Source organism: Bos indicus x Bos taurus, chromosome 18 (assembly GCF_003369695.1).
Source record: "Bos indicus x Bos taurus breed Angus x Brahman F1 hybrid chromosome 18, Bos_hybrid_MaternalHap_v2.0, whole genome shotgun sequence".
Classification (NCBI taxonomy): Eukaryota; Metazoa; Chordata; class Mammalia; order Artiodactyla; family Bovidae; genus Bos; species Bos indicus x Bos taurus.
In genome coordinates this window covers 18,195,844-18,216,334 of record NC_040093.1, presented here as the reverse complement: position 1 = coordinate 18,216,334, position 20,491 = coordinate 18,195,844, and the positions used below count along the sequence as shown (strand labels likewise).

General features: G+C 38.3%; 1 protein-coding gene across 1 annotated transcript in view; it reads left to right on the top strand.

Moving 5' to 3' along the window:
- Positions 1 to 20,491, top strand: part of LOC113875717 (zinc finger protein 850-like) — a 52,739-nt gene that overhangs the window by 13,870 nt on the left and 18,378 nt on the right. Inside the window, 1 exon segment of the mRNA XM_027514417.1 lies at positions 6,148 to 7,187. Within this exon segment, the coding sequence (XP_027370218.1) occupies positions 6,148 to 7,187 (1,040 nt within the window).

The following is a 20,491-nucleotide window of genomic DNA, read 5'->3' as shown; positions in this document are numbered from 1 at the left end:
AGCTTGTGCTTCATCCAGTCCAGCATTATATCCAGACGTACTCTGCATATAAGTTAAATAAGCAGGGTGACAATATACAGCCTTGACGTACTCCTTTCCTGATTTGGAACCAGTCTGTTGTTCCATGTCCAGTTCTAACTGTTGCTTCTAGACCTGCATACAGATTTCTCAGGAGGCAGGTCAGGTGGTCTGGTATTCCAACCAGTCCATCCTAAAGGAAATTGGTCCTGAATATTCATTGGAAGGACTGATGCTGAAGCTAAAACTCTGATACTTTGGCCACCTGATGCAAAGAACTGACTCATTTGCAAAGACCCTGAAGCTGGGAAGGATTGAAGGCGGGAGGAGAAGGGGACAACAGAGGATGAGATGGTTGGTTGGCATCACTGATTCAATGGACATGAGTTTGAGTAAACTCTGAGAGTTGGTGATGGACAGGGAGGCTTGGCATGCTACGGTCCATGGGATCACAAAGAGTCAGATGTGACTGAGTGACTGAACTGAACTGAACTGAACTGAAGAATTCTTTGCTTAGCCCAAGGTCAAACATTTTTTCCTGTTTTCTTCTAGAAGTTGCACAGTTTTATGTTTAACGTTCAGGTCTGTGATCCATTTTTTATTTCATTTTTACTTATGAAAGTCTGGATTCTTTTTTTATTTTTCAGCATATGGCTATCCCAATTGTTCCTGCATCATTTCTTTCTTCACTATTGCCTTTGAAATGATGAAAGTAAAATTTTCACATATGTATGGATCTATTTCTGATAATCTGTTCCATTGGTTATATGTCAATTTGATGTGTCTTACTGATTACTGTATCTTCATAAGTCTTATAATTAAGTAGTGTTACTTAGTCCTTGTATTACAGTCTTTTCAAAGTTTAACTATTCAAGATCCTTTGCATTTCCTTATAAATTTTAGGATCAGCTTGTCAGTTTCATCATAGAAAACAAAAATGTCTGCTAGGACTTTTTAATGAAATTACATTAAATCTATAAATCAATTCAGCAGTAATTATTGACATCTTAATAATACCAAGTTTTACATCCCATGAACATGATATATGTCTTCATTTATTTATTTATTTATATTTCTCAGCTGTGTTTTGTAGTTTATAGTGTACAGGTCTTCAGTTCAGTTCAGTCACTCAATCATGTCAGACTCTTTGTGACCCCATGAATCGCAGCATGCCAGGCCTCCCTGTCCATCACCAACTCCCGGAGTTCACCCAAACTCATGCCCATCGAGTCAGTGATGCCATCCAGCCATCTCATCCTCTGTCGTCCCCGTCTCTTCCTGCCCCCAATCCCTCCCAGCATCAGAGTCTTTTCCAATGAGTCACCTCTTCGCATGAGGTGGCCAAAGTACTGGAGTTTCAGCTTTAGCATCAGTCCTTCCAAAGAACACCCAGGACCAATCTCCTTTAGAATGGACTGGTTGGATCTCCTTGCAGTCCAGGGGACTCTCAAGAGTCTTCTCCAACACCACAGTTCAAAAGCATCAATTCTTCGGTGCTCAGCTTTCTTCACAGTCCAACTCTCACATCCATACATGACCACTGGAAAAACCATAGCCTTGACTAGACGAACCTTTGTTGGCAAAGTAATGTCTCTGCTTTTCAGTATGCTATCTAGTTTGGTCATAACTTTCCTTCCAAGGAGTAAGCATCTTACACATCTTTTTTGAGATATATCCCTCATGATATCCTAGTTTTGATACTACTTTAAAGTTTTTAAAATTTGAATTCCTGAGTGTTCTCTCATATTTATTGTACATATTGGTTGTATATGCTTCAGGCTTGCTAAACTCAGTTATTGTCTTCTAGTAGCTGTTTTGTAGATTACATTTGACTTTCTACATGTATGATTAAGTAATCTTGATTAATGACATTTTTGTTTCTTAGCTTTTCTCCTGCATGCCTTTATTTATTTTCTTGACTTATTGCACTGCCTGGAACTTCTAGTCCAGTGTTGAATAGAAGTACTGAGGGCATAACTTTTTTTTTGGGGGGGGGCATAACTTTTTATTGTTCCTGATCATATGTGGTAGGCATAATTCTCTCACCATTGGATATGATGTTAGCTGTGGGTTTTTGGCAGGCGATCTTTATTAGGATAAGTTCTTTCTTTCTAGTTTGCTGTAATTTTTTTTTAGATTTTATTTAATATGAACTATTTTTTAAAGTCTTTATTGAATTTGTTACAATGTTGTTTCTGTTATTTATGTTACGGTTTTTTGGCTGCAAAACATGTGGGATCTTAGCTTCCCAACCAGGAGTTGAACCCACACCCCCTGCATTGGAAGGCAAATTCTTAACCATTGGATCACCAAGAAAGTCCCTGCTGTGAGTTTTTCTGAGGGACAGATATGACTTTTATTAAATGCTTAAAAAAAATTTTTTTAGACATGATCCATATGGGTTTTATAGTTAATTATATTGATGGAATTTTCAAATATTAAACCAGTCTTGTATTCCTGAGATTGATCATTGATATGGTCTGAATGTTTCTATATCCCAGTATGCACATATTGAAATCCTAACTCCCAAAGATAATGCCATTTGGAGGAAAAGCCCTTGGGATTTGATTAGGGCAAAAAGGTAGAGCCCTTGTGAGTAGAATTAGTGTTATTAAGAGTTCCCACAAAGATTCCTAACCCCTTACACTGTATGAGAATGCATTGAGAGCGTACTGGCTATGAACTAGGAAGAAGGCCTTTCCCAGAATATGATCATACTGGTCCCTTGATCGTGGACTTCTCAGCCTTTGGAACTGTAAGAAGTAAATTTCTGTGTTTATGAGCTACCCACGGCATTTTTTGTTACAGTAGCCCAAATGGACTAAGACAGGCATAATGTATTATCTTTTTTATATGTTGATCAGTTCTTTTAAGATAGTGTTTAGTATTTTGCATATATATTTACGAAGACTTCCCAAGATGGCTCAGTGATTATCCACCTGCCAAGCAGGTTCTATCCCTTGGTTGAGAAGATTCCCTGGGGAGGGAAATGGCAACCCACTCCATTATTCTTCCCGGGTAATTCCATGGACAGAGGAGCCTGGCAGGCTACAGTCCATAGGATCACAGAGCTGGACATGACTGATCGACTAAGCATATACACAAATATGTTTACAAGATTTTATACTGTGTAATTTTCACTTCTTACAATGTTTTTCTCCTGTTTGGTATCACAGTAACTAGCTACATAGAGTGATTCACTCCTCCATTTTCTGAAAGAGTTTGTTTAGAATTGGTAGTACCTCTTCACTAAGTATTTGAAACAGTTCACCAGTGAAATCACTTGTGCTTGTAATTTTCTTCGGGGAGAGGTTTTCAAATTGTTTGTAGGTATAGTGTTGCCACACTGATTTATATCCTCATGCACATGTCATTGTTGGTAAGGGTGAATGTTGTACTGATCCACACCCAGATGGGCTTCCCTGATAGCTCAATTGGTAAAGAATCTGCTTGCAATGTAGGAGATCCGGGTTTGATCCCTGGGTAGGAAAGATCTCCTGGAGAAGGGAAAGGCTACCCACTCCAGTATTCTGGCCTGGAGAATTCCATGGGGTGTATATAGTCCATGCGGTTGCAATGAGTCAGACACAACTGAGTGCCTTTCACTTTCACATACCCAAATACCAAATTAAGAAATCTTTTCTGGCTATTTTTGTCCCAGCAGTGCTCCCTCTTATTGTTCTTATAGCCAGAAATATTGTGGAGTTTATTTTGGAAGTTTTGTAGGCCATGCTTACCCCACAATAACTGGGACCTGCCCTTGAAACATGGACATGAGAGTGAGTTAGGCAAGAAACTCAGCTCAGTCTCGGCTGCTTTGTAAAGTCTGACTCCGTTCCAAAGCCCTCCTGATTCATTTACAGCCTTAATGTAGTTAGTTTTTGTGTTTTGTCAAGTGTTAATTGTTGAAATCAGTCAGAAAGGGGGCAGGCCACAGGAACTTCATGATGCCATACTGGTACTAGAACTTCTTCAGTTAGAATTATTTAATGATGAGAAACAATTTTTTTCTCTTGTATCATTGCTGATTCATTGCTTTTTATTGCATGGTTTTTACCTGTCACAATCATTTTTATGCCACTATTTTTTAAATTTTTTGGCCAGGTTAAACTTTCTAAGCCTTTGAATTCTTCCTTTTTGGCATAAGAGCCTAAATTTTCCCTTTGTTCAGCTATGCTGTATCCATTTTTTTAGATCTAGATATTGAGAAATTACAATACAGGTGTTAAAATATGTTTATTACTTTTTTTTTCTGGCAGCTTTTTTTCTGTTTCTTCTGTAGCATCTGATTGGTTTAGGCTTTCTCTTCTGTGGTCAGTTTTGATAAATTTTCCTAGAAAGTAATCCATACTTTCAAAAGTAGTCATGTAGTATAATTCATACAAATTATACCTTACAGTTTAAATAAATTCCTGTTTCTTTTAATTCCTCTGATGATCCTTGTTTTCCTCATATTATCATTTGTTTTTAATTGTCTTTTTAAATTGATTTATGTAACACTTCATATAATGATTTTTTTTTAAACACCAGCTCTTTATTTGTTAATGCTATTGTTTTCTAACTCATTATGTTCTACTTTTATCTTTATTTTACTTCTTCCCTCTACTTTGTTGTTTGTTGTTTATTTTTTACATATTAGGCTTTGAGTTTCAAATCACTTTTTTGTAGAGATAATTATTTTAGGTTTTCAGTTCTCTGCCTGGTGAAACAATGCCCAAGATTCAGATATGGGTTTGTTTTCTGTGTGGTCCATTTATTGGAATTCTTTTATTTTAGTTTTTTCTTCCCATAGTGATCTAGCATTTTTCTAGAAGGCATTTTCATTTCCACATGAAAGTGCTTTTGGTTGCTAGTATTTATTAATTTCCATTGTTATCAATTTTGAAGCATGTTGTTAATATTCTTTCAATTTTTTATACACATACCACACCATACGCTAGTTACAAGAAAATATTTTTTGCCCTCAACTCATAGCCTCCTCATTAAACCCTTTGTATTTTGATCAAGATACTTCACAGAGACTTTTATCATTGAGCCCCCAACTGCTAATTATTTTTCATATAATTCTTGGTGCTCTTATAGACTCTTTTGTATAATTCAAGTTCCCTCTTTTGCCCAAAGTCCCTAAATGTTCAAAATACTACATGACTTGTATGTATACCTGGTATATATCAGAGAACTGATTGACAGACTTTTCTGGGGATGACCAGAATGGTTGATGATGATGATGTGATGTTTAGACGCTAAGTTGTGTCCAACTCTTGTTACCCCCATGGACAGTAGCCTGCCAGGCTCTTCTGTCCCTGGGATTTCCCAGGCAAGAATACTGGAATGGGTTGCTATTTCCATCTTCAGCAGATCTTCCCAAATGAGGGATCGAATCCATGTCTCCTGCATTGGTAGGCAGATACTTTACCATCAGGGTAAAGCCTTGACCAGAATGGTTGGCCTTGGTTAAAAAGGAAAGCTAGAGAGGACCTGAGAAAAGCTATGAAGGAATGAATGAGATTGAACATCTATAAGGATGATAAATAATAAAGTGTCAGGGGAGGAGTAACTAAGCAAAGACCCTCAGTATCTTAATTTATTATGAAGAATAAATAAAAGCACATGTGCTCTGCACAGAGGGAAAGTGTCACAGTGGTGGAAATGCATATTTTTAGGGGAATTGTAATTGAAGACTGATCAGGTATAAATAATTTGCTTTTTGAAGTTTTATATATGTACATATTTATATTTTAGATGGAAATAGTATTTAGAGATGGCTGACACTGGCTCTCTAGGGACGAGATTTTGTATATCGTCGTAAGTTTAGTTTCAGTTTCATTACACTGATAGCTTGAAATTGCCTGTGGTGGCACTGTTTACACCATAGACATTGGCAAACACTGTAAATCAGGGCTGGATGTGTTAGGTGTGTGTCTTTGTAGAGCTGGCTGTTAAACATTTACCAGCACTGTACTGCATAAACTTACTTATTCTGAGCCCTCCTTTTAAATTTTCAAGTTTTATAACTGTATTATAGAGTTCTTTAAACCATCTTTACTGGGTGAAATTTTCAGTTTTTCTCTTAATTCTATAAAATGTTTTGTTTGGTGGTCAAAGGAACTTTTTTCTTATTTGTTTTAGATTTGGACTCAAGATGTGAAATAACCAGCAATGGAAAAGCATACATTTATAAAAAACGTTCATCTCTTACTCTACATCACAGAATTGATAATGGAGAGAAACCATATGAATGTAAGGAATGTGGGAAGGCCTTTAGTCGTCATACAGACCTAAAAGTACATCAAGTAATTCATACTGGTGAGAAACCGTATGAATGTAAGGAATGTGGGAAGGCCTTTAGTCGTCCTACAGACTTAAAAGTACATCAAGTAATTCATACTGGTGAGAAACCGTATGAATGTGAGGAATGCGGGAAGGCTTTTAGTCGTCTTACAGACTTTAAAGTACATAAGAGAATTCATACTGGTGAGAAACCCTATGAATGTGAACAGTGTGGGAAGGCTTTTAGTCGTGCCTCCAACCTTGCTCAACATGCCAGAGTTCATACTGGTGAGAAATGCTATGAATGTAAGGAATGTGGGAAGGCCTTTAGTGATGTTGGAACACTTAAAATACATCAGAGAATTCATACTGGTGAGAAACCGTATGAATGTAAGGAATGTGGGAAGGCCTTTAGTCAAGCCTCAAACCTCATACAACATGACAGGATTCATACTGGTGAAAAACCCTATGAATGTAAAGACTGTGGGAAGGCCTTTAGTCATGCTTCACATCTTGTTAGACATGAGAGAATTCATACTGGTAAGAAACCCTATGAATGTAAGGAGTGTGGGAAGGCTTTTAGGAGTAGCCATCAACTTACTATACACCATAGATTTCATACTGGTGAGAAACCGTATGAATGTGAGGCATGTGGGAAGGCCTTTAGTGTGTATGGACGACTTACTCGACATCAGAGTATTCACAGTGGTGAGAGACCTTTTGAATGTAACAAATGTGGGAAGTGCTTTAGGCTCAGTTCAAGCCTTAAAGTACACCAGAGTATTCATACTGGTGAGAAACCCTTTGAATGCCACAGATGTGGGAAGTCCTTTAGGCTTAGTTCAATGCTTAAGGTACATCACAGAATTCACACTGGAGAGAGACTTTGTGGGATATATGTATAGTAGACAGTGGAATTATACAACTTGTAATGAAGAGAATGTGAGAAGGATTTTATATGGTTCAGTTCTTATAAGGCATCAAATAATTTAGGAACTCCTTGGAATTCAAGCGATGTTTGAAGTTTTTCAGTTATGACCCAAATACTGTTCACCTCCAGAGAATTTATATTGTACTTTATATTAACAAATCTTTTATGGCATTCCCCTTTTGTTACTATTCACTGAGTGACCAAGCTCTTTGGCCAAGGTTGCAAAGCAGATCAGATCAGTCGCTCAGTCGTGTCCGACTCTTTGCGACCCCATGAATCGCAGCACGCCAGGTCTCCCTGTCCATCACCAACTCCCGGAGTTCACTGAGACTCACGTCCATCGAGTCAGTGATGCTATCCATAAGTGCCTCCAGTTCCCTGGTTGGGGAATTAAGATCCAGCAAGCCATGCAGCATAGCCAAAAAAGGAAAAAAGAAAAATAGAAACCTCCCACCAAAGAAAAGTCCTGGGCCTGGTGGCTTCACTGATGAATATAAACAAGAACTAATACCAGTCTTTCTCAAACTTTTCAAAAAAGTTGAAGAGGAGGGAATACTTCCTAACTGATTCTATGAGACCAGCACAACCCTATTAAAAAAACTATTAAAAAACCACTACAGTAAAGAAAACTACAGAACAATGTCTCTTATGATCATTTATCCAAATATCCTCAACAAAGTACTAGCAAACAGAATTCTGCAGTATATTAAAAGGATTATACACAACCAAATGGATTTATTCCTAGAATGCAAGCATGGTTCATCATAGGAAAGTTCACCAATGTAATATGGCACATCAGCAAAATGAAGGAAGAAAACACGATCATGTCAACTGACACAGAAAAAGCATTTGACAAAATTCAACACCCCTTTATAATAAAAACACTCAACAAAATAGGAATAGAAGGAAATCATCTCCATTGTAACAAAAGGTATATATGAAATAATCTCCACATAATAAAAGCTATATGAAAGACCAATAGGAAGCATCAGTTCAGTTCAGTTCTGTTGCTCAGTCCGACTCTGCGACCCCATGAATCACAGCACGCCGGGCCTCCCTGTCCATCAGCAACTCCCGGAGTTCACCCAAACTCATGCCCATCGAGTCGGTGATGCCATCCAGCCATCTCATCCTCTGTCGTCCCCTTCTCTTCCTGCCCCCAATCCCTCCCAGCATCAGAGTCTTTTCCAATGAGTCACCTCTTCACATGAGGTGGCCAAAGTATTGGAGTTTCAGCTTTAGCATCAGTCCTTCCAAGGTACACCCAGGACTGATCTCCTTTAGAATGGACTGGTTGGATCTCCTTGCAGTCCAAAGGACTCTCAAGAGTCTTCTCCAACACCACAGTTCAAAAGCATCAATTCTTTGGCACTCAGCTTTCTTCACGGTCCAACTCTCACATCCATACATGACCACTGGAAAAACCATAGCCTTGACTAGACAAACCTTTGTTGGCAAAGTAATGTCTCTACTTTTGAATATGCTATCTAGGTTGGTCATAACTTTCCTTCCAAGGAGTAAGCGTCTTTTAATTTCATGGCTGTAATCACCATCTACAGTGATTTTGGAGCCCCAAAAAATAAAGTCTGACACTGTTTCCACTGTTTCCCCATCTACTTCCCATGAAGTGATGGGGCCAGATGCCATGATGTTAGTTTTCTGAATGTTGAGCTTTAGGCCAACTTTTTCACTCCCCTCTTTCACTTTCATCAAGAGGCGTTTGAGTTCCTCTTCACTTTCTGCCATAAGGGTGGTGTCATCTGCATATCTGAGGTTATTGATATTTCTGCCGGCAATCTTGATTCCAGCTTGTGCTTCTTCCAGCCCAGCGTTTCCAATGATGTACTCTGCATATAAGTTAAATAAGCAGGGTGACAATATACAGCCTTGACATACTCCTTTTCCTATTTGGAACCAGTCTATTGTTCCATGTCCAGTTCTAACTGTTGCTTCCTGACCTGCATATAGGTTTCTCAAGAGGCAGGTCAGGTGGTCTGGTATTCCCATCTCTTTCAGAATTTTCCACAGTTTATTGTGATCCACACAGTCAAAGGCATTGGCATAGTCAAGAAAGCAGAAATAGATGTTTTTCTGGAACTCTCTTGCTTTTTCCATGGTCCAGCGGATGTTGGCAATTTGATCTCTGGTTCCTCTGTCTTTTCTAAAACCAGCTTCAACTTCTGGAAATTCACACTTCATGTATTGCTGAAGCCTGGCTTGGAGAATTTTGAGCATAATACTTGATAAAAGAAAATATTTTTATCTAACATCAAGAAACAAGACAAGCATGTCTTCTATTCAACTATACCACTTCTACTCAACACAGCACTGAAAGGTCTCAGCAGATAATTATGCAAGAAAAACAAAGGCATCCAAATTGGAGAGGGAAAAGTAAAACAATCTCTGTTAATAGGTGACATGATGTTATATGTAGAAAACCCTTAAGACTACAAAAGAAATCTGTTAGATTTGGTAAATGAACTCAGCAAAGTTTCAGGATGCAAAGTCAACATGTAAAAATCAGTTGCATTTCTGTACATTAACAAAAAACAAAAGGAAATTACAAAAACATGTCCATTTATGATAGCATCAAAAAGGATGAAATAGTGAAATTAACCAAGGAAGTAAAAGTACAATGAAAGCTACAAAATAAGAAATTATAGAAGACATAAATAAATGGAGAAACATCCCATGTTCGTAGATTAGAAGACAATGTTATTAAAATGCCAGTGCTACCCAAAGCAATCTACAGATTCAAAGCAATCCCAATCAAAATCCCAATGATGCTCTTTGCAGAAATACAGAAACCCACCCTGAAATTCAAATGGAATCTTAAAAGGACCTCTATAGCCAAAACAATCTTGAAAAGAACAAATCTAGAGGACTCACATTTCCTGATTTCAAAATTTACTATGAAACTTTAGTAATCAAAACAGTGTGGTATTTGCATACAGACAGATATATCCACAAGTGGAATAGAATAGAGAGCCCACAAGTAAACCCTTACATATATAGTCAAGTGATTTTGACAAGGCTGCCAAGACCATTCTGGAGAAGGCAGTGGCACCCCACTCCAGCACCTGGAAAATCCCATGGATGCAGGAGCCTGGTAGGCTGCAGTCCATGGGGTCACGAAGAGTCGGACACAACTGAGTGATTTCCCTTTCACTTTTCACTTTCATGCATTGGAGAAGGAAATGGCAACCCACTCCAGTGTTCTTGCCTGGAGAATCCCAGGGACGGGGGGGCCTGGTGGGCTGCTCTCTCTGGGGTCGCACAGAGTCGGACATGACTGAAGCAACTTAGCAGCAGCAGCAGCAGCAGCCAAGACCATTCAATTTGGAAAGTACCCTTTTTCAAAAAATAGAGCTGGGAAAACTGGATGTCTACACTGAAAAGAATGAAGCTGGACCCTTACCTTATGTCATGTACAACAACTATCTCAAAATAGACTGAGGACCTAAACACAAGACTTAGAACCTTTAGAATGAAACAGGACAAAACCTTCATGACATTGGATTTGGCAATGTTTTCTTGGATATGATATCAAAGACACAGCAAAAGAATTGGACTTGATGAAATTTTTTAAAAAATTTGTATCAAAAGACAGTGTCCATTCAAACAATATCATTGAAACTAATGGAGTATCATTTTCAATAGGTTATTTTTGGAAATTACTTTTCTATAACTATGTATCTTTTTCATTAGAATGTGTAGATCATTGTCACCTGAAGGAAGAAAGAAAAAACAGACACTATGCACAGAGTGAAAAGGCAGTCCACAGAATGGGGGGAAATATTTGCAAATTTGATAAGCAGTTATATCCAGAATGTAGAGAAACTTCTAAAACTCAACAACAATTTTAAAAAATTTAAAAATGGGTAAAAAACTTAAATAGACATTTCTCCAAAGAAGATATATGAATGGAGAATAAGCACATGAAAATATGGTTAACATCACTAATCATTAAGGAAATACAAATCAAAACTACTGTGAGGTGCACCTGACATCTATTACAATCACTACTATTGGGGAAAAAAGAAAAACAGAAAAAGAACAGTGTTGGAAAGGATATAGAGAAATTCGAACCTATCTGCACTACTGGTGGGAATGTAAAATGGTTCAACCATGGTAGGAAACATGTAGTTTCCTCAAAGGGTTAAAAAGAGAAGTATGATCCAGCTGTGGGTATAATTGAGGTCAGTTTCTTTTAAGAGCTAGTTATATACTGTTCATACCATCATTGTTCACATTAGGTCTAACATAGAGGAAATCCAAGAGTCTGTAAGCTAAATGTGGTATATATATACAATGGAATATTCCTCAGCCTTTTAGAAGGAAATTCAGTAATGTGCCAAACAAAGATGAACTGTGAGGATATTTTGGTGAATGAAGTAAATTGTCACAAAAGGCGCATATTGAATGATTCTACTTACGTGAAGTACTTGGTCAAAAATCATTGAACTTGTAATGATGGTTGCCAGTGCCTGGGGAGAGTGGGGAATTATTGATTATGATTGATAAGTATAAAGTTTTAGTGTTAAAAAATGAAGAGTTATAGGGTTCAATTGTAGTTATGACTACATACAATGTCACTGAAATATATATTTAAAAATGGTTAAGATGGTAAATTTATGATATATGTATTTTTAAAAAATACAACAACAAAAATTTACAGACTGGATGGCTTTATCTTCTTATGGTTCTGGAGACAAGATGTCATCAAGTTTGGTTCCTCTGAGGCCGGCCTCCTTGGCTTGCAGATGACCGCCTTCTCACTGTGTCTTCTTGTGGCCTTTGGTCTGTGTGTGCTCATCTCTGTTGTCTCTCTGTATGTCCTAATCTTGCTGTAGTGACATTAGTATTAATAAGAGTGGATTAGGGCCAACCCAAATAGCCTTATTTTAATTACTTCTTTTAAACCTTATCTCCAGATACAGTCACATTTTAAGGTCCTGAGGGTTAGGATTTCAATAGATCAATTTTGGGGAGGCACATAACACTGGTTCATAACACTGGTCAAGCTGATAAAACAAGGTCTCAGGCATACAAAAAACTTTTAGGCAAGATATTCCAAGGGATATTCCAGTTATTCCCAGAAAATGCTCAAGATCCTTCTTAGAATGTGTAGGATTGGAGCAAACCAAGGCTGAGGTATTAACCCTTTACTACAAGCCATGCAAGCATTAACTCAAAGCTAAGTAAGAAAATAAGGATAACCAGAGATAAAGAAGAATAAAAAGGTGAACTCTTCAGAAACACGCAGCAATTAAAAATTTTTGTAAACCTAATAACATAACTTTAAAATATATGAAGCAAAAATGACAACAAAAAGAAGAAATAGAAAAATTGGCAATTATAGTGGAGGACTTTAATCCACCTCTCTTAATACACACAAAGAGAATAAGTAGACAAAAGAGTCAATGAATATATGAGTAACGTGATGAATGAATTTCACATATATAGAATACCATACCCAATAATGACTGAATACACACCTATTTTCCCATGCATATGGAACAATATATAAAAGCTGATCATAATTTTTGGTTGAGCCATAAGTTTCAACACATTTTTTAAAATTAGGATCGTTCAGATCATGTCCTCAGAGTAAGAGGGATCTTATATATTAAAGAGTTTTATCTAGAAAAAAAATTTTTTAATGTTGAAATATTGAAAACTTTCCACTGAGACTTAAAGCAAGACAAGATATCCATGGTCACCACTACCACTCAATATTGTATTGTAGAACTGGGTTATTGCAAAAAGCAAGTAGAAAAGACTTAAAGGTTGTAAAGGAAAAACTAAAATTGTCATTATGTGTACACAGGGTATCTAAAAGGATTTCAGGTAGCTTAGAGGGAATGTATGAAATTAGTAAGGTTACTGGCTGTAATGTCAATATTTTAAAATTGTATATATGTACCAAAAACAAACACTTTAAAATGTTTTTAATTACAGTTTATAAAGTATTAAAATCAAATACCTAGTAATTAACAAAAGACATGCAAAACTTCTACACAGAAAATTATGAACTATATTGAGATGAAGTAATACCTAAAGAAATGAAAGAATATATACTTTGTAGATTGGGAAATTGTTGAAATAATTTCAGTTCTCTGTGATCTGAGTTGTATATTTATTGCATACTACTCTCCCCAAAATACTGTCAGGCTCTGTGTGTGTATAATGGACAAGCTGATTCTAAAATATACTTCAGGTTGCAAATGAGGAAGAATAAGTAAGACAAATTTCAAGAACCAGGAGGAGGAAGAGGGGAGGGATAAGAGCAACAACAAAACTGGAGGACGAGTACTAGCAGGCATCAACTCTCACTATCCATCGTGGCCTTGCAATTTCCCCTGCAGCCTTGGTCAAGGATAGACAAATAGATCAGTGGAACTGTAGAGTACAGAAACTGGCTCACACCTGTAAGACAGAGTTAATGCTTTGTTATAAGTTGGGAAAAGAATCTTGTAAGTGTTGCTGGGTGAATTGAATATATGTATGGAGAAAAATTTTGATGCCTACATTACCCTTTTCTCACCCTCATAAACATACCCCCTCATTCATATGATTTGAAGGACTAAATCTGAGATAAACTTAAAGCTGTAGGGGAAAAAATAGATTATGATACTGGGAGTAGGTAGTAAATTTTTTCTCAAGTAGTGATAAAGTTTTTTTTTATATTGGTATATAGTTGATTTAGTAATTTCTTAAATAGAATATAAAAAATACAATGCCACTGAGGGAAAAATTGATAATTTGATCACATTGAACTTAAGAACTTGTATTTGTCAAAAGGCACTAAAATAATATGCAAGAGCATCCACACCCACAGAGTGGGGAAAGATATTTGCAGTGCATATATCTGATGAAGCCTTCCTATCCAGAATAAAGAGTTCCAAATCAATATGAAAGTGAGGAAAAGGCTTGAACTGCACTTCACGAAAGGTAGATCCAGGTGACCCCAAAACATGAAAAGGTGCTCACCCTCTTGAGTTATTTTGCCTTATTTTAGTTTATCCAACTACTCATAGTTCCATTAAATTTGAAGTTACACCAAGATGTTTTATTGGGTTCTGATTGATCATTTTTGGCAAGAATATTTGCCAAAGTAGTATTAGGTGACATTGTATACATTAGAAAGCATACAATGTTGGATTTTTTCCAGTGTTTTGAATGCTAAATGTTATCACTTGGTTATAGTGCTGCACACTAGATACCACCATTTTAGAGATCAATTTTACAGTTAATTTGTGTGACACTATTTTATCACCTCCCTTTTGATGTTTATAAGCTCATTTATATGTCCTGATTAATAATCAAAATAGTATTCTTTCAAATATCCCCTCCCCCATGGAATACAAGGAATATATCTGGAAATACATTTTAGATTTGGTTATGAACTGTAGTCTTCAACCAAAGCTTCCATGGGAAGCGGGGGTTGCTAAGACACTCGGGCTGCAAAATTCCCCACAAGGACTCGTGGGCATTCAAAAGATAGGATTAAGGTTTATTATAGTGACTGCTACAGATTAAATCAGAAAAAGGAACATTCATATGGGTAATGAGGTACTAGGCACAAGATTCCAGATTCATTAGAATTACAGGGGGACATGCTTAAGCTCATAGCAATGATACATGACAACATGTTCATGGTGCCAAATAGGGAAGCCCATCTGAACCTTGTGTTCACAGTTTTTACCAGGGTGTGTGTGTGTGTGTGTGTGTGTGTGTGTGTGTGTGCGCGCGCACGCATGCGCACACATGGTGGTCTTGTAGTGCCCACACAACTGAATGTAACTGTTCCAACTCCAGGCCCATAAAGGTCAAATGGATATGGCTTGCTGAGGACTTTGGTCATACAAAAACAGTTTTTCAGCATGATTTTCACTGTTAGCATTAACTATCAGGGCTTCTCTAGTGGCTCAGATGGTAAAGAATCTGCCTGCAGTGCAGGAAACTCAGGTTCAATCCTTGGGTCGGAAAGATCTTTTGGAGAAGGGAATGGCAACCCACTCCAGTGTTCTTGCCTGGAGAATTGTATGGACAGAGGGCCTGGTGGGCTACAGTCAGTAGGGTCACAAATAGTCAGACATGACTGAGCGACTAACACTTTCACTTTCAAACCAATATAGCCTATCAGGGCAGATACTCCAACGACTCAGGGTCAGTCAGTTCAGTCGCTCAGTCGTGTCTGACTCTTTGTGCCTGCCTGGACTGCAGCACACCAGGCTTCCCTGTCCATCACCAACTCCCGGAGCTTGTTCAAACTCATGTTCTTCGAGTCAGTGATGCCATCCAACCATCTCATCCTCTGTCGCCCCTCCTTCTCCTCCTGCCTTCCATCTTTCCCAGCATCAGGGTCTTTTCTAGTGAGTCAGTTCTTCACATCAGGTGGGCAGAGTATTGGAGTTTCAGCTTCAGCATCAGTCCTTCCAATCAATATTCAGGACTAATTTCCTTAGAATGGACTGGTTGGATCTCCTTGCAGTCCAAGGGACTCTCAAGAGTCTTCTCCAACACTGTGGTTCGAAAGCAATAATTCTTCGGCGCTCAGCTTTCTTTATAGTTCAACTCTCTCATCCATACATGACTACTGGAAAAATCATAGCTTTGACTAGATGGACCTTTCTTGGCAAAGTAATGTCTCTGCTTTTTAATATGCTGTCTAGGTTGGTCATAGCTTTTCTTCCAAGGAGCAAGCATCTTTTAATTTCATGGCTGCAGTCACCATCTGCAGTGACTTTGGAGCCCCCCAAAATAAAGTCTCTCACTGTTTCCACTGTTTACCCATCTATTTGCCACAAAGTGATAGGACCAGATGCCTTGATCTTAGTTTTCTGAATGTTGAGTTTTAAGGACTCAGGTTATCTCCTCTTAACACAGGCCTTTCTTTGGAATGTAGTACTTGAGCACATGGGTCTTCTGAGTTAGCTCTCTATTGTACGCTCAGCTAGTTTTCATCATTCTGATTTAGATAACCTGCTGCCTTTCATATATTATAAAATATCCATGTAATAAATGATAAGGGAGAATATTGAGGACATGGAAAATGTTTGAGAAATACTGTCAGAAAAGTCAGGTTACAAAGCCATATGTAGGATATGATACTATCTGTAAAGTATCTGCATATTTCAATATAGAATTACAGACCATTAGACTTAACAAAAATTCTAGAGTGTTATACACCCATATATTAACAATTTTTATCTTTTTGCTTTGATCTTGCTGGAGGTTCTTTTAAGTATATCATAGTTTTTGGTTCAGTGGCCATGCCTTACTTGAAATATATAGGTGTGTAAACATTTTTTATGTTTTAATAGAAAGCTATCCTCCAAAAAAAAGTTCCATTTATTAAAACCATTATGTTCATGCATGTGGATTTCTGTCTATAAAATGGGGATGTCCTTGAGTAGAGTCTAATAAAAACTGATGTTGGACTCATTTCTACATCCTTTTTCAGATCTTCTTTACAGAAATATTTCTCTCTGTGTTAGTCATGATACACTCCAGATATCGGCTAAATTAGCCCATTACTCTCACTTTGCATCCAACATCATTAGAATAAAAAATGTAAGGTATAACTTACAGCATAAATTCCTTCCCTTCATCCCATCTCATCAGTTAGGCTTAATTTAATTAAGATCTGATCATGGTAACTGTAATAAGAATGACATCACTACATCAAATTTCCAGGTTATGTCTTGTTAGCAGCCCCTAATCCTTAATACATTTATTCCTGTTGAGAGGTTATCTTACTACATTATGAGACACTTTAGAAACTATGTCATTTTAGTCTATCACCTCAAATACTTTAATTGCAGGATCTGGCATGCTGTAGGTAATTAGTAAAGGTATGATTGTTTTGTCCCAAATTCTACTTCTAGCAGTCAAGGAAATATCTGTAGAAATTTATGACATGAAAGAACATTCAACATATATTTTGGATAACCAAACATTAAAAAAATTCTAACAATAGGCAACAGATTAATTAATTTGGTTCTGCTATATAAAGACAAATATACTATTTTTAGTCATAATGATTTTAGTCTGCATTAATTGCTGAAGAATTAGTGAGTAGGTTTAAAATAAACATGTAATTTGGAGATGGTATCTTGTTGAAATTTAGATCATACGGTCTCTTGTCAGATTTTTAAAATATGAAACTGAGTTCACAGTGTTTATGACATCTTAATGCCTTGTTTTTTCATTGATAAATGTAGAATATCACCTACTACATATGAGTATTGTGAAAAAAGATACTCTATAAAATACCTAATAGTATTTTATCCCACTATATTAGTGTAAATTAGCTGGTTTTACTGATGTGAAGATGTTACATGTCCTCAAATTAAATATAAAAGAGTCTTAATAGTACTGTTATTATACTATTAATAAAATTTGTTTCTCATGCCTGCTATTTCTTATAGTGCTAATAACATCCACCCCAATTTAGTAGTTAAGTGTGAGAGTGCATTTATTCTTATTAAAGAAATTTATTTTTAATCAGAAAAGAGTTTTGAAATACAAACCCAACCCACATTGCCTGAGACTGGCCTTGGCTCAATTAATAGAACCTGAAACTGTAAGGAAAAAAAGGGAAAAGGGGCCTTTTTAAACTCAAGTGAGTAAACTTAACTTATTCCAATTGTTATTTATAAGCTAATAAGTTTTATATTGAAATACTTGATTCATGAGTAGGTTTTAAAATGAAACTATGAGATATCTGATTCTATCTTTATGCAAAAATTAATTTGTAAATGAGCTATATTTATTCATTGGAAAAGACCCTGATGCTGGAAAAGATTGAAGGCAGGAGGAGAAGGGGATGACAGAGGATGAGATGGTTGGATGGCATCACTGACTCAAAGGACATGAATTTGAGCCAGTTCCTGGAGTTGGTGATGGAGGGGGAAGCCTGGCATGCTGCAGTCCACGGGGTTGCAGAGAGTTGGACACAACTGAGCTACTGAACTGAACTGAAAGAAAAGTAATTACTTACAAATCAAACATTTCTAAATACAACAGAAGCTAACCTAAAGTTTGACAGGATCACATGACCCAGGACTAATTTTTTATTTTATTTTATGAGTGAAAATGTTTAAATTTGTTGGTCTAATTAATACAGACATGTCTTTAGAGTCATCAGTATGAAGTATAATACATTGAATGTACATTACTGAAAGTCAGTAAATTCATAATATGTCTCAAAATTTATCAGCAAGAAATATTAACTTGGGATGATAATATTTTTGTAACTAATAATAGAGATAAATGCAATAGAAGATTTTAAGTGAATTCTTCAGAAATAATTACGTTTTGGTTTTTCCATATTTTTGGTAACTTAAAACTCTAGAAGATGTAATAGGCATACAGAAGGAGATGGTACGTGAGGTCGCAGCATGAGCTCTGCACTTCAGATTAGAGTAGAGACCTCAGCACACCCAGGGAAATGACACCCATGTTAACTAGTATATTTTTTGTTTCTTTGTTTTGCTTTGTTTTTTTCTAACATGAATCACTGTTTACCTTACTTCTCATTTAAAATTTTCCAAAAGATCCAATCCAACCTTTTCTGGGTTTTTTTTTGGCGGGGGGGAGGGGGTGGGGGCACTTTGCTGGCATACAGGATCCTAGTTCCCCAGAGGAGGGGTCCAACCCGTGCATCCCACCCCCTCTCCCTTACCCCCACCCCCTACCCCACCACTGCTGTAGAAGTGAGGAGTTTTAACCACTTGACCACCACCTGGGAAATCCCCAGTCCAACTTTTTGATCCAAGAAAACTATATTTCTAATAGATGTGGACACATTCACAAGAAAATTGAGTTTCCTTGAAGCTTTGAACCTTACTGAACTCTTTTTTGGAGGTCTGGAGAAAGAGTTTTCCACAGCAAACTGCCTAAAAATCTACAGTTCCACATTTCTGATGCTGGCTTCTTAAAAATAAGTAATAGGTTTTCAAAAATTATTTAGGAGTATCAGGAATTTCATACTGTTCATACTGTTCATGGGGTTCTCAAAGCAAGAATACTGAAGTGGCTTGCCATTCCCTTCTCCAGTGGACCACATTCTGTCAGATCTCTCCACCATGACCCGCCCATCTTGGGTTGCCCCACGGGCATGGCTTAGTTTCATTGAGTTAGACAAGGCTGTGGTCCTAGTGTGATTAGATTGACTAGTTTTCTGTCAGTATGGTTTCAGTGTGTTTGCCCTCTGATGCCCTCTTGCAACACCTACCGTCCTACTTGGGTTTCTCTTACCTTGGACGTGGGGTATCTCTTCATGGCTGCACCAGCAAAGCACAGCCGCTGCTCCTTACCTTGGACCAGGGGTATCTCCTCACCGCCGCCCTTCCAGACCTTCAACGTGGGATAGCTCCTCTAGGCCCTCCTGTGCCCGCGCAGCCACGGTGTGGGGTTGGTCCTCCCGGCCACCGCCCCTGGCCTCGGGCATGGGGTTGCTCCTCCCGGCCGCCGCCCCTGGCCCCAGGCGCGGGGGCATGGGGTAGCTCCTCCTGCCGAATGCCCTTGGCCTCGGGCTTAAGGGCATGGGGTATCTCCTCCCGGCTGCCGCCCCTGACCTCGGACGCGGGGTAACTCCTCTCATCGCTCCCCCCTGACCTCGGACGCTGGGTATCTCCTCTCGGCCGCCCCCCCTTACCTCGGACCTGGGGTAGCTCCTCTTGGCCGCCCCCCCCCCGACCTCGGACGTGGGGTAGCTCCTCTTGGCCGCCCCCCGTGACCTCCGACGTGGGGTAGCTCCTCTCGGCCATTCCTGCGCCGTCGCAGTCTGGCACTCTCGGCCGCTGCCCCTGATCTCGGACGTGGGGTAGCTCCTCTCACCTGCGCTTTAGCGCGCCCGTCGCGGCCGCCTGCGCTTTAGCTAAACAGTTCTATGAAGACCTACAAGACCTTTTAGAACTAACACCCAAAAAAGATGTCCTTTTCGTTATAGGGGACTGGAATGCAAAAGTAGGAACTCAAGAAACACCTGGAGTGACAGGCAAATTTGGCCTTGGAATACGGAATGAAGCAGGGCAAAGACTAATAGAGTTTTGCCAAGAAAATGCACTGGTCATAACAAACACCCTCTTCCAACAACACAAGAGAAGACTCTATACGTGGACATCACCAGATGGGTAACACGGAAATCAGACTGATTATATTCTTTGCAGCCAAAGATGGAGAAGCTCTATACAGTCAGCAAAAACAAGACCAAGAGCTGACTGTGGCTCAGACCATGAACTCCTTATTGCCAAATTCAGA